Here is a 15,280-nt window from a genome sequence, read left to right as displayed (position 1 = left end):
AGTAGGACGCAAAGCAGTTGATTACTTACTAGTACAAGTGAAATCATATTTGTATAAGTACAAAGTATGGTGCTCACAAAAACTTGTTTGCGAGCAAATATATTGTAAAATATGCATATTTGTTAACATACCTAGGCACAATATTCATCGGCCTATGATCACAGGCAAAGGGTTTGTGGACAAGCCATCGTTATCAGCATCAATTGAATTGTGTCAAAATGGAAGCTATTCACAAAGCGCTAGTGCAAGAAGTCGAAAAATACAAGACTTTGCAGAAAGGTGAGTGATCTGCAAGACTCACAGTGTTGTAAATACGTAGTTTACACATCGCCTTTTCGAGCCAATTCGGTTACTACCTGAAGTCGGGCTGCTGTATAACATTGCTTGGGTTTGACGGAGACGTCTGCACGCGGCCGCCTCTGTGCTGCTTTGTAAGCTAGGCGTGCCAGAGACGTATAAACTCGACGACTGTCTTAGCGATCCAGAGGAGGATTCACGGCACAGTATGGCATGCTTCTCCCTAAGCACGCGTTTTATTTTTTTCGTGTGCATCCTGTGAGAGCTGAAGTGATTGTGGGCTGATGATGAGGTTCGTGGTGGTGGAAACTGATTAAAGCGAACTCGTAAACTAATAAACGCAGCTTTGAACTAATTTGCGAAAGTGCTGGGCAAGATTACATTAAAAGTGAGTTATCTGTAACCGTTGCCTATTTCTGCTTTATTCATCGTCTGTATCATTTTCTGGTGGCCGCCCACGCGGTAGTGTTGGCCGATTCCAGGGCTGCGAAAGTGATCAATTAGCCTGTCGATAAATGGACTAATCCGTTAATCAGCAGTCAAATTTGCAAGCCCGTCGAGTCATTGGACTTTTTTTGCAAGAATATTTTCAGGGTTTATCATCCTTTTGGCACTGCTACTGCGCAAGCAGCAGCTGCGTAAGGTTTGTTCGGCGGGTGTGCAACATGCCATAATAGGCAAACGAGAACGACGCTGTCTCATATATTCTTCGGAAGGTTGCATATGTTATTTCTAAGTGACTGATTAGGAGCTCGTTAATGATTTTTATTGAACGGGAGTTTCAATTATTTTTTGCTTCTCGGCTTCGTACTATGAGTTTATTTTATTGGCACTGCGTTACCGTAACACGTTACTGTATTCTGCAGTCTTGAATATGACGGCTTTGTAAAGCACCATACTAACCTTTCTTGCTGATCTGATGTCATACACTTGTATTAATTAAATAATCCTTTTCAGCGTGTCATTTCTATAGCAGTTGCTAGCACTTCCTGTCAACAAAAAAATTCTGTTCCTTGCTGTGCTCATGTACCAGCGCTGTGAACTGAATGTACGCCAGAGGTACTACTGATGGCATAATGTTATGTCATTGGTACCATGATAGTTCACCACGCATACTTCCACTAAGCTTTCACGGTGCATGTGGTGGTATATGGAGCTGCTTAAATTAACTTACCAGTTTAAAGAGCCTTTTCACATAGAGGTATTGAGATTCACTTTCCATTCCCTGTCTTAGCTTGCTTGCAGTGTAGTGGAAGGTAGAAGCCTGAGGCAACGGCCTCCACAAGTGGGCTGTTCGCGTGTGCTCACAAATCGACCATACTAGCTGGCCTCGAAGCCATCGCCTCCCACTCATAGCCTCCACCCCACTGTTGGCATGTTGCGAGATAGAGTCCACACATGTACACACACACGCACCAGTTGAATGATTTTTCTAATAATGTGTGAGGGCACTTTTATGTTTAGCACAGTGCAGAGAATAGTAGTCCAGAGTAGGTGTAAAGTTTTAACTGACGTTGTGGTACCGAATGTTGCACAAAAATTGCTAGTCTAAAGCATGTATGTTTTTATATTTTTCCTGCAGACTTCCAAAAGACATTCAATCTGCGGCAGAAGTTGGACTCCCAGTTTAATGAAAACTGCGTGGTAAAAGAGGTAACACTGTTGCTTAATTTCATTGATGATGAACACCTGTAATGTGCATTATTAATTCTGATTGATTGTTCGGTAACAGAACTGTGTTAGTTCGTTTGTGTATGTCACACTTTTTGTAGCTTTATCTACATTACGCTAGCATTTCGAGCCTTCAGCGTGGCGGTGCCATGGCAGTGGCACCGCCACCATGTGGTCATGTGGTTGGTCACGTGGTGCGGAGAAGCTGCTGGCGGCACGCTGGCGAAACCGACTGGGGCGAGTGGTGAGGGAGAGAGGAGGGGAGAGAGGGAATCACGTCCAGGGACGAAGATGAAGAAGGAACGCCCAGCGAAATGCAACGGCGAAAGACTGACTTTGCAATTCTACTGAGCGAGTTCCACTCAGCCAGCTGTAGCTATCTCGTCACTCCAGGTTTAACCAGAGCTATACCACAGCCATTTTTTTTTAATGCAGGCATGTCGAACATTACACACTCATCTGAGCTCCTGAGTAGTATGCTTCATTGCACAACACCTCCACCTGCTTGCTTTTGGATTTGAGGTAGCTTGTCTCTGGGCATACTCAGCATGTGCTCACAGTCAGTCTGTCCTGAACCCAGAAGCCAGCAGTAGGTTACACTGACACACAACAGAGCATTCTGCTTGAGCATTCTAGATGAGTGTGTCGTCGTCTGTGCTTTTGGCAGCAAAGATTACTGGATACAAAAACGTCAACTGGAATGCTTTTTGTGTGTGTGGTTATTTATACCCCTGTCAAGTGCGCAAAATAAAGTGCACTTCCAAAGAGTGTCACTTGCTAAAAGTGAACTCTAGCACTGCTAAATGGCATAATTTAAGTGCACTTGTCGGAGTGCGTTCACAGGGCACACTTTGAGGCCCTAGTGTGTAGCCTCGACGGCAGTGATTTTTTGGACATAAAATGTAATATATAACACAAGACACATGCAAGTTGATTTTACCTGTTACATATATATTTTATTTGTGTGATGGTTTTATGATAGTGACCAGCAAAACACATCCAACAAAAGTCTGTACTCCGCCATGTTGTTTGCTGTCAGAATTTTGGGTCTGCTAGGAACTTGTCTTGACCTGCTACACTATTACAATTAAATGCATTCATGGCCGAAGATTGAGTTCATTTTTATGTGCTGTGCTGCTTTAAATGAGCATAATTCTGCAGGTTACGCTTACAGAGCGTCAGTTTGAAAAATTGCGTTTTTAGCCAGCCTCTGTATTCGTATCTACAAGCACACACTGCTTTCCCATTTAGCATCGCATAGTGTAAAGTGTACTGAAGGGGCTTAAGCATGTTACTCATAAGTGCACTTTATTTTTCGGGCTTGACAGGGGTATTAGGTTCATATTTACATATATGTGCCAGGTACGTGCCAGGTTGCTTGTTCACGTACTTTAATAGAACCCTACATAATGGCTGAATGGCTTTGACATTTGTCTGCTGACCCCAGGGCCACAAGATCAAATCCTCGCCATTATGGCAACATTTAGAGTCAAGTAAAATGCAAAACATTAGCAGACACACTTAGGACTGCCTTCGTGTGGGGATGCGAAGGCATTACTGTCTCTGGGTGCATTGACACTCATCTGCACACATGCGCACATGTGCATATCACACTACCTGTAAAGCTGTGCGACAAACGGTTGCATCACAGTTTTGGTACGAAAGTCTGGGAAGGCATACAATTGAAGGTGCGTGTGTCATCAGTTCGAATCCCTGTCGCAAGCTAGCCTCCAACTTGACTATCACATGTAAGCTATAGACCAGAATCAAGAGCCGCTCTCAGGCGCGGCCATTTTCTGCCGACTGGCGCGCCGCGATGCGGCCGTTTCACTGGGGACTGCGGGTCTGCGGCAGCTCCACGGGCCGCGCCTGCATATAACTGTGAATTACTGCCCTGCGGGCGCTATAAAAACCTTTCCCAGCATACTTCCACAGCGTGGTTGTATTGCAGGAAGTCTTGGCATTATCAAAAGGATAAAAATTGATGACATTTAGTTCGGCATTCACGATAATTGTGCCGCCGCTTAGCACGCACTCGCGCTTATATCGCTACCGTCTTGGTGCTCCATCGCAAAGAAAAAATTTTTTGGTCAGTATCAAGCATTATGTGCACAGCTGGCGTGCCATTTCAGCTCTAATGTGCTCCTAATTCTTCCTGCCGGCCATAAAGCACCCACCACAAATAGGGCCTTCTTGTCGCCAACTACGTGGTGCGCCAGTTACATCAGTAATTTATTGTTGTGAGCTCAACTGACTGGCAGGGCTAACAGAAAACAGTTTGTCTTAATTTATGCTATCTGGCGCACAAAAACGTATTTTGAATCAGTATTGAATCAAGCGAATCAATATTGAAAGACTGAATCAATATCGGCAGGGATGCCAGCTTTCACTAATTCTGCGGCCTGAAGTCGCGTTTATTTTATTCGGAAGCTCTCGGCAAGTGTGACAGCGTCCCGTAGCCGCTTGGCCAAGTGTCACACAATGTAATAAAATCGTGCATATATTGCTGTGGTTCAGCAGGTACCAACAGCAGAGAGATACTACGGTCAGCCCTCCACCCGCCGATCTCTCTGCGATAGATGTGGAAATAGCAACTTAAATTGGTAGCGGTCGTGCTTACATCCCCATGCAGGAAATGTGTTTAACAGAAACAACTTCAAACAAGAGCAAGCTCAGCGCGCGGATGTTGAAGACGTACTGCTGATCGAAAACACGCGCTTTGCCTGGGCAACCTTCGGTCTGCAGCTGGCCGATCCCTTTACAGCTTGCACATCACTGCACCATCGAGTCAAATCAATAAATATACATCCTGATGCATAAAATTATCATAGGTGGAAGCGTACATATAACACGGCGACAAACGACACACCATCGCAAAATGTGCTTGTAAGTACCTGTTTTGAATCCGCACCGTACCTGCTTGACTACCCTCGGATATGTGTGTAACAATGTGTGTCAGATAACCGTTGAACGGCCTGGGGAAATCTGAGTAGTGATGCGCAGCACACATCCACATACATCAGGTGATAGAGCGCATCAGCGACGGAAGCGAAGAACACAGTCAGTATCACAGCCGCTACTAGCCGTGCCAGTAGCCAATCGTACACAAGCATGGCCACTATTTTGACCTGTGTTGTGTTGGCCGTATCTGTGTGCGGCGTGGTGTTATCGCGATGGCACCAAACAGAATATGCCACTACAGTGCCGCTTTCAAGCGAAAAGTTGTGATAGCTGCAGAGGCATTGTCGGAACTTCAAGCCGGGCGGGACTTCGGCGTCGACGAGAAAAACGTCCGTCGTTGGAGGGGACGACGATAGGAGTTTTTTGCGTGCACCGCAACGAGGATGGCATTTAGCAGACCAAAGAAAGGCCGTCACCACGAAGTGGAGACAGTTTTGGCCAACTTTGTTCGGACGCAGAGAGCAGCTGCCCTTCCAGTGACAACAGAAGTGCTCCAAGCGAAAGCTAGGGAACTTTCGAGGGAGAGAGGCCTAACGCCAAAGGATTTCAAAGCCATCCGGGGCTGGCCTCAGAAATTCATGAAGCGCTTTCGCATCAGCCTCCGATGTTGCACTTAAATCACCCAGAAGCTGCCAAGCGATTTCGAGGAAAAGCTGATAGTTATTCAGCGCTACATGCTGCGAAAGAGAGAAGCTGCAGGCTACAACCTTGGGAAAATCGGCAACACTGAACAGATGTCTGTGTATTTTGATATGCCAGTGGCGTACACCGTGAATGAAAAGGGTGCCAAGGAGGTGAAGGTGCGCTCTGCGGGCTACGAGAAGCAGTGCGCAACTGTGATGCTGTGCTGCACAGCTGATGGACATAAGCTCCCTTCTTATATGATATTTAAAAGAAGACACTGCCTGCTCAAGAAAATTTCCCAAGAAATGTCATTGTGCGGGCAAATGAGAACGGGTGGATGACGGGTGCGATGGTGGAAGAGTGGGTTAAGATTGTGTGGTGATGGTGTCCAGGAGCCCTTTTGACAAAGAACTCGCTCCTTGTCGTCGACTCTTACCGTGGGCACTTGACAGACAATGTGAAGGCTGCGCTCGCCCAAGCGAACACGGACCTTGCCGTCATACCGGGTGGCATGACGGGCCAGTTGCAACCACTTGTTGTCTGCATCAACAAACCTTTCAAGGATCGTCTGCGGAAATATTACACGGACTGGTTGACTGACGAAGACCACATGCTAACGCAAACGGGCCGCATCAAACGTGCATCGCTATCGCAGCTGGCAGGCTGGGTAGCTGCAGCGTGGGACGACATCCCAGGTTCTTTGATCGTGCGCGCCTTTGAAAAGTGCAGTATATCTAATGCGCTTGACGGTACCGAAGATAGTGCACTGTTTGAAGGTGACAGTGACAAGGAACACAGCGACGAGTCTAGCAGCGACGGCGACGTTGAATGAGCTCTGCATGTTCAGATTCAATAAATGCTGTTTGCATTTTGTGAATGCTGTCCTCGCTTTTTTTATTCAGCCTACATTCGAGGTAGTATATTTTTTTTGGTTGGCTTCGGACTTTAGGGGGTCGGCTTAGAATCGGGGTCGGCCTAGATTCAAGTAAATACGGTAGTATGAAATAGCTTCACGGATTGGATTCCTTGATAAATTTTTTATGCTGTGACATTTCTATATCTTTTAACTACTTTTTGATGTTTTTTATCCGTCACTAATTTAACATGATGATAATGAGTGCATTATGTAAGTGTTGGTATAAAAATCTGTGTGGAAAAATATCAGGCTGCTAAAAACATATGGTGAATGTCACTGCGTTGACCATTCCTTTGGTAAAGCAACTGCCGACTCCTATTGTGTATTGTTGTCACACCAGGCTTTCTGGAAGTTTGGTATAGCAATGAATGTATAAAAATTTACAATGCCAAAACTATTTGAGACTTTTCATGGAAATTTATATTTCAGCATGCAGTGGACGTTCCAATAAGCTTGCTAAATTTCATTCCTCTACGAGAAAAAATAAAAAAATTCACCTGTGTCCCCTCTTCTTTCAGCACCATCATAATTTTTAATGAATTTTGATTAAATGTTTTCAAGTTAGTAATGCTTTGAAACTTAATTGCAGGAAATTTCAGCATTATATTCATCGAACTTTTCTTACACAAATTTTTTCTCTTCTACACCTTGTGAAACGCCTACAAACTAGACTATGTCACATCATAAATCTCTATTTCCCTGATATGCAGTGCCACTTGGTGCACGAAACATTTTTTTTAGAGTAATTCCCGGTGGATTTCAGCTACGAAATTTCGGGACAGCATAGAAGACGAGGCACATGATTGGATACATCGATTAAAAAAAAAGATTTTTTTGGCCATTTATCGCGATTTGAAAGCTGCGTCCCCCATTAAGGGACACTGACGACAAATTCAGGTTTGCCTGCCTATTAGTAGACTACAACGTTCTAACGAGAAAGATGCTACTTTCACTGAAAAGGAGCTTATGGAATACATGTGTCGCCATAACTGGCTAATTTAAAAAGTATAAACCGCACTGCATTGACAATGTTATTTTATCACGGATCCCAGAGGCTAGGCTATACTGCCATTCACTTCAAAACAGTGATCGCAAAACCCTTTTCATTGTAGACATCATGAGTTTTAATTGAGTGGTAGAAAAATATTGAATTGCAATTTTCTCAGCAATATATGCATATTTTGCTGTCGGATAAACATGAACATACCAAAAAAAAGGGCCACAGAATAAACTTCTACTAAGAACAAAAACTGTGTCGAGTTGTCCTCAGTGTCAGCAGCCGTGAGTTGTATGAGTGGCTATACAAATGTGGTCACTGTAACCAAACTATATCAGTGCTACTTTGGTGTCGGTGTTACCCCCGACAGAGTTGCAATGACTGTTGAGAAAATGGTCACAAATGTTTAGTTTCTGATCTGTCTGTGTGACAATGTAATGGCCAGGGTGGCTTTAAGTTGGTGCTCTCTGTTGTAAAAAGTTTCCTAGTCACACTGCTTTTATTTCAGTCACGCTTAATATTTTGGGTTGTTACTTATGCAAGTGCCTTTTTACTTAGTGTGTTTTAAAAAACTGTGGAGTGTTCTTACTTGTGTGAGTGCCTTTTTAGCTAGAGTGTTTACAAAACTGTAGAGCGTGGTACACTAGTACTTGTTTCATAGAAAGTAATTTTGCCATGAAGTAATATTCTACTTTTCTCGTACACTCTGGTTTCTAGATATGGGCATGGCTTTATATGCAAGTTTGTATTAAAGCGTGGCATTAAATCGATGAACAATGCCTTTAGTTTGTTTGGCTAGAGTTGTGTGGGTACGTCATTGATGCCACCCTTGTGCCAAATGCGTCAAACTGCACCAAACTGTTCCAAACTGACTGCTTTCAAATTGTGTGGCGCCGTGTGCTGGTTATCCACGTAGACAACCTTAGTTGTCGCCACTGTTTTAAAACCCGAAGGTCTGCTGGAGCCCACTTATCCCTTTGTGAGGCATAAAATTATATTGTGTCTCACATGCATACAAATTAAAATTGCACTCAGAATGACTCTAATTCTGACCACTGCTTTTGTAGAACTTTATGATACGGTTGACTAGTCAGTGGAAAAGGTCAAAAATTTTGAAAACATTTTCCTATGTGTCCAACTACACGCATACACTTGTAAAAACACAGAACACCAAGGATGCCTATTAAAAAAAGATGAAAACATGCTGGATGGTTTGTTTGATAGTTAGTCTGGTAGTTTTCAGCGCGCAAGAATATGGTACCATTGTCTGTTTGCCGGCACTTGAAACAATGGGGATGCATGTGTCCTACTGTCCTACAAGGTGTTTTAAGGAATATGACCATTATGCAGTATTCGTTCGTTATGCCCCGAAGTTTGCAGTAAATAGACTAGCAAAAATGAATTCTGCAACGTGGACTTCCATGGTGTATCTTTATGGCATATGTGTGAGCCACCGTCAGTCTAGCAAAGTTTTCACACGTTTTCGAGTCGCTGCCCCAGTACACGCATCGAGATGGAGGCCAATCGATGTCTTCAGACTTGCATGTTTGTAGAATCTATCTTTTGTCGGGATATTCCAGCTGGACAGCTGATTAAATCTAGCATGAGCCAAGTGATTGAAGGTTCCATTTAGTTATGATTAAGGGTTGGCCTTTTCTGGTTATACCGAGAAAAAGAAACTGTAAGGGTATGCCGAAATCAGTTTTATAAATTTCGTTTTAACCGAAAAAGGTCAGTTTCCGTGGCATGCACGCCACAGCTTGCTAGCTATTTAGTAGGAGTTGCACTCAAGGGATAAAATTAGTAAAGTGCGAGAGCCAGAGGCATGGTAAGAGGTTGGTTCCATTGGATTGATGCAGTTGTGCATTTTGACACGTTTTCCATTGCCTTATGCGTGTGTACAGACTGAAAGGCTCCACTTTCTCGACGTCTGCTAGCAAAGCACTGCTTGTTCCCTGTCGTCACCCACTTAGGGTTTGAGTAGGTTTCTCCACTCCATGTAAGGATACTAATGCGAAACTATGCACACGCTTCAAAAAGAAATGTCATGTTCTGGCTATCATGACTGTTGAGCTGCAGTTCTGTATCTGGCTATCTCTGTGCTGCAATAACACATGTCGCGACATCCCGTCAGTTAGAAATGCAGCCCAAACTCAACCAGTGGGTGCGCTATGTGCATACATGCATTTCAGTCTCTCGGAGGCAACACCTGCACGTCACTTGCGCGCGATACTGAGACCTGACCATTGCGCCAGCGCAGGCGCGATAGTGCCATGCCTTTTCCACACCGGCAAGAAAGCACACTCCTAAAAGACAGCTTCCCTGCACTTTTGCATGAAGGTGCATGGAAGCTGTCTTGTGGGGGTGTGCTTTCTTGCACAGAAGCAGTCGATATATTCCTTTCTTTCCTTGGCAGTGCAGTGTGGACGCCTTGCATGTGCCATCACAGGGTTGCCGTGGTTCGCGGTTGCTGCGAAAGTTTGTCTTGAAGGTGCACTAAAGAGGTGGAGTGCCTTTCAGCCAATCCCGTGGTGGCTTGCCGCTCTACTATCAGCAGAGTGATAAGTAAATCAAAGAGCCCACACATATCTCCATTTCCGTGGGCCTAATTTGCGGCTATGTTGTCTGCGACTGAAACTATTTGTTCATAGAAACCTAAAAAACAAAATAAGAGCAAAAGCGAAGCCGCCACGGGGCTGGCTGAAAGGCACTCCACGCGTTGGTTGACTCCTACCTTCAGCGTTGAGTTGAAAGAAAGGCGGAAGCCGGGACGTTTAATCCGATTTAAATTAGAGAAATCGGCCGCACAGAACAATAATTCGAAGTGCCTAAGAATAATCGGAATGTGTAGACCGAGTTCCCATGGTAAAAAGATGAGTTCAGATTCCTGTTTAGTGCGCCTTTAACTTAACGGTGGACATGCGAAACAGTTATTCTTAAGCGGACTTTTTTTTCTTTTTCATTTAACCCATGTGGGAGACTAAAGTTCGTCTTAACGCGAGTCTACTGCAGTTTTGTTCCCTCCAGATATGACGAAAAAGGTGACCAGCGTCGTTGGTTCGACTTCGTTTGTTGATATTGATGTGATTTCCTTTTTAACTTAATGTGGCATCGCTGTTGCTAGGCAACGACACAACCTTCAAAGGTGACAAAATTCTTGGTCGACGTTGGTGAGCACTGCACTAAAATTTTCTACGCTCATGCACGTTCGTGGTGAAGACAGTGGCCACAAAGTGCTTTTCCGCACGTGGGCTTCTGGTGCTTACGTCTTCATCTCAACCGAGCGTCGCGTCCAGGGACGTTCGTTCCAGCCGTGATTCAGTGCCGTAGCCATAATGCACATTTAAATTTCTATGTCAACCTTATTCGTACTCAGCCAGCGTTCATTAAAAATGGATGGAACTAGTGTTGCCGCATTTGCACTTCGCTGTTCGTTTCAATTCTGCAGCGTGATGACCTCAGCACTCCAACATTTGTTTTTAAAAAAAAGCGCTATACATCGCACAGGTTTAGTGCAGGCCTGCACACTCCTGGAAGAATTGCCGAAGATGATACTTCAGCCAGCATAGAGACTGATCAGGATGGCCCTGACTCCGAAGGCTATGGAGGCAACTGAGTCGAGTTAATTGCTTCTTGGTGCAGAAAGCACAAGTGTGCAAGGGAACATCACAGACCTGGCTTACATAAATGAAAAACTGGAGAACGTCTAATGTACAGGAGATATAATAGTCTTTCGAGTTTTGTGAAGAAAGGTGAAGAGCTACAAATCAGCACGTTCGAGCTACTGTGCTCGCGAGTATATGCAGAGTATAGGCTCTTCAAATAAACATTGTATGGCATGTTTCACCAAGGCGTCTCCTCTTCAGTTACGCAGCATAACACTTAGAAATGAAGGCCTGTCAGATGTGACGTGTGTGCCATTAATAACAGACTTATGGTGTAGCATGCCTTTAAATCAGACTCAAATTTTTAGCATCGTCTCCCAATGTAAGAGATTTATAACTGAAAATCTACATGCTCCAAAGTGCTGCAGATTGGAAATTTTAGTGCTCCAAAAATTCCAAATTTAGTTTTAAAAGCACTTTCACTGAAACCTGCTCCAAAAACCCATTTTGCTGCTCTGAAACCTTCTTCAAAATGCCATGAGCCGTTAGCATCACTGAGCGGTGGCCAAGTGGTTGAGCATCCGGCTCGCATGTGGGAGGAGCGGGGTTCGATCCTTGGTGCCGCCGGGTACCCACCGGTGATACAGTGGGTACAAGCTTTCCCCTGGCCTGGTGCTCGGCTAATTTAGGGTCAAATGCTTGGGAAATGGGTCTTTAAACCCACCTTGAGAAGTCGAAACTACCTTGTGTCATGGCGCTCTTTGGCCGTAGATGCCCTTGCGCCATAAAAACCCATAGTCATCATCATCGAATATCATGGTAATGAGAACTGTATCTGTAATACACTTTTCTACATTTTTATGCATGTCATACTGTTCATAAAAAGAATGCTAACAGTTCAATGTGGCAAAGTCACCAAATTAGCTTTAATTTGGAAGCTTGCAGAGTATTAGTCACAACAGCTGAACACTGTGATCACTGAATCACTGGAACAAATGAAAAGTTAATATCATATTGAATTTTTATTTGTGTCAATATGACAGAAGCAAAGTGGGGCTCTACAGCGAAAGTCAGAGATTGCCTTTGAGGGCACTGAAATGGGCGAGAGTCTGTTACTTATGCTGGTGATTATGCTTGGAGAGCAGTGTATTTTTCAGCACATGCTAGGTTGTGCATGTAGATGGAAAAGCTTACTGTGTCATGTTTCTTAATTGAGTAGAACATTGGAATGTTTGTATTGTTGTAATATAAGAGCCGCTGCTTCCATTCAGTTGCAGATTTTTTTTTATTTTGTGGCCCCTAATATTGCTCCGCAATCCATTCGTCATCTGTGCAGGAGTTGGACCTTCTGGAACCTGAGGCAGGAGTCTACAAGCTAATTGGTCCTGTACTTATCAAGCAGGGCCTTGACGATGCCAAGCAGAATGTCAACAAAAGGCTACAATACATCACAGCAGAACTGTTAGTACTGTTTGATAACCTTTTAGTCTTTTGGGCTAATTCTAATAGTTGAAGCTACTTGTTTTTATAGTCTGCTATTTTAATTTCTAATGTTTTTTATGTGTTGCTATAATCTACTACTGTAGTGTTACACATCATGACATCTTGCCAAGGTTTCCTGGTGTAGATATAAGGTACAGGCCAACTGGTAGTAAACAGGAAGAACAGAAAAGCATTTGCTGAGGTAGGGAGGTGCACCAGAAGACTTTAAGGGTAATTGCAAATGTGTTCTCTTTGTCCAGATTGTAGCCTTACATTTAAAAATGAGCAGGCTGCTATTCGTGATTTCTTTTGTAGTGAATCTACGTGAATCAGTACCAGGAGCTTTTCATGCTCTGTGGCTCACGACACTTTTTGAGATGCCTGACTGGCAAAGTGATATCCAGTGCAGACGAAAATACTGTTGCTTCCCAGTTGCTTTCCTAGCTGCATGCCAGTTCTGGTAACAGCGCTTATTGTTGACACCCTTTTCTGCATACATGCCCAGGCGCACGCACGATTGTACATTTCATTGTAATCATCTAAAATTCCAACCATGTGACAATAGTTAAAGTTGTTGATTGAATATTTACAACCTGAAACAAAGTGCAGAGCTTAGTATACTAAAGGGGCTCAGTGTTATACCAAAACTTATATTCTTTGTTGGTTTCCCACTATTAATGAAGAGTCACAAAAGTATGGGTGTGGGCATGGCATAATGAATAGAGGTCATTGTTATTGGAAGTTAAGTTTTAACATTTAACGGGTAAACATTGAACTCTCTTTCACATGAGATGCTTTTAATGATGCTCTGGACTTGTGATGAGGGTTATTTTGACAAGTGGCAAAATTAGTAATTAATGTACTTAATATACACCTTGAGTTTGGCGCATGATGGCCTTAGCTGCCTATGTGCCATAAAACCCAACACACAACAACAACTTAATTAGTTTTGTAATTTCATTACTTGCTACTGAAAAAGTGATAACTGAAGGCAGCATAGAAATGTCACAAACTCCATTTATTTTGACCACCTCTCTCTATTCCACACCATTCAGACCTCTGGGCACTATGGATGAAATATTCTTATTTCAAGATGGCAACATCTTGTGGCAATACTAGCAGTGTAGTACTATCGTGCATTCCTGGGGTAGGGCGTTTTACAAACGAAGCTTAAAAACACTTGCATTCCTGAGGACTCACATTCCACAGGTTTGTTTGCTCGAACTCTTAAGAGCAAGTACTTGGCAGAGGTCATGCAGCTTTGATTATGTTTGGAGTCGCAAAGTAATTCAGTGATGGGAGTACTACTATACTTAATCCAGAAGTTCTCAGACATTGAGTAGGTGTTTGGTCTTGTGCACATTGTACTTTGGAGAAATCACCCATTTTCTGCAAATCTCGGCACACCATTTGAAACTCAGTTTTTTTTGTTTTTGCATCACAATATGTCGTTTTATGAGTAGTAAAGTCTGCATAATATTCATAACTTTGTTCGGAAACTCACTGCTAAGTGTAGCTAAAAATAGAAATGGCTTTTATATATGACTGTAAGTACTAGAAAAGCCAGGTTGCACCTTAAAACATATGACAGAATTACACTGTAAGTGAAATTCGTAGTGGTTCAAAAATTCACAATAATATGTTAATAAACTACGATTTTAAGAATGGCATATGTGGCATATGTACATTTTTCACCAGCAGATGTTTAGGAAAGGGTCATGAAGTACTTCCCAAGCCCTAGCTGTATTCACTGTCAGGAACATGTTTCCTAGCGTTGTCAAGGGGCTGTACTCTTTATTACTTAATTCCTTATTGTTACGCAACTTAAGAGGCTCTTAATTGCATAGTTTGCTTCAACCACAGTAATCTATTGGGTGTATTGGTTTTAGTTAGGCATGTTTTTACTTAAAAAAATCTGTGCTTTGATTTCTAAATGCAAGCAGCCAGTCTGCAATACATACATGTAGTTCCTTTGTAATCGTTTGCCAAAAGTTGTTGTAATGTTGTTCGAAAAGAAGTTCCATCGTTGTGTCTGAACTTAATCTTAGTCTGCTTGATAATTGAAGTGTATGATGGCCTTCGGGCTGTGCTTAATTGTGTAAATGTTTTAAGCCTGCAACATGACCTGTATTTTTTCTCTCTTCCTGTTCAATTACATCTCAGGAAAAGGCATGACACACTGCTTAAGGACCTAGAGAAGAAGCAGGAAGCTCAGAGAGAGGCCATCCACAAGTTGGAACAACAAATCCAGCAATCCCAAGGAAAAGGTGCTATCAGGATGTGATTGACTTAAATTTGTATAAATTTTTCTGCCTGTGGAACTTATGTTGAGTTATTAAGACTGTGTTTTGCGATACAAAACTGTAAATCCCATTTACACATTTCTTTTGAAATAGGAACATCTGAAAATGAAATCAGAATTTTACTCGAATGGCAGAAACCTTGAAGTGTAAAAGGGTTTCCAATAAACCCACACCACTGCTAAATTAAATTTTAAGTAAATGCCTTGTGCTGTATTTCACTAGTGTGCCTCCTCAGTTTGTACCTCATTGCATGGTTATTCTCAAATAGTATATAAATTTTAAACAGTCCCAGAATACCAACATCCTCAGGGGGGGCACCACTCTGCAGCTGAGCTGCACACACTGTGATGCCATTGTGCTGTACACCTCAACCTATCCCAAAACATTTCTTAATGGTTGTGACCTGAGAACCCTGACCACACCC

General features: G+C 43.1%; 1 protein-coding gene across 1 annotated transcript; it reads left to right on the top strand.

The window, feature by feature from the left end:
• Positions 1 to 123: 123 nt before the first annotated feature.
• On the top strand, positions 124 to 15,069 carry Pfdn6 (prefoldin 6). Its single transcript, XM_077648346.1, has 4 exons — positions 124 to 279; positions 1,880 to 1,950; positions 12,408 to 12,532; positions 14,717 to 15,069. The coding sequence occupies exons 1-4, from the start codon at positions 219 to 221 to the stop codon at positions 14,835 to 14,837; spliced, it is 378 nt and encodes a 125-aa protein (XP_077504472.1). The 5' UTR covers positions 124 to 218; the 3' UTR covers positions 14,838 to 15,069.
• The last annotated feature ends 211 nt before the right edge of the window (positions 15,070 to 15,280 follow it).

Source organism: Amblyomma americanum, chromosome 1 (genome assembly GCF_052857255.1).
Source record: "Amblyomma americanum isolate KBUSLIRL-KWMA chromosome 1, ASM5285725v1, whole genome shotgun sequence".
NCBI lineage: Eukaryota > Metazoa > Arthropoda > Arachnida > Ixodida > Ixodidae > Amblyomma > Amblyomma americanum.
The sequence above is the reverse complement of the archived record's forward strand: the minus strand, read 5'-3'. Positions and strand labels throughout refer to the sequence as shown.

What these genes read in the sequence shown, in the direction of transcription:
- Pfdn6 (XM_077648346.1), top strand. Translation starts at nt 219, where the DNA reads ATGGAAGCTATTCACAAAGCGCTAGTGCAAGAAGTCGAAAAATACAAG. An exon ending in AAAACTGCGTGGTAAAAGAG is followed by an intron (nt 1,951 to 12,407) that starts GTAACACTGTTG and finishes TCATCTGTGCAG; the next exon opens with GAGTTGGACCTTCTGGAACC. An exon ending in CAATACATCACAGCAGAACT is followed by an intron (nt 12,533 to 14,716) that starts GTTAGTACTGTT and finishes ATTACATCTCAG; the next exon opens with GAAAAGGCATGACACACTGC.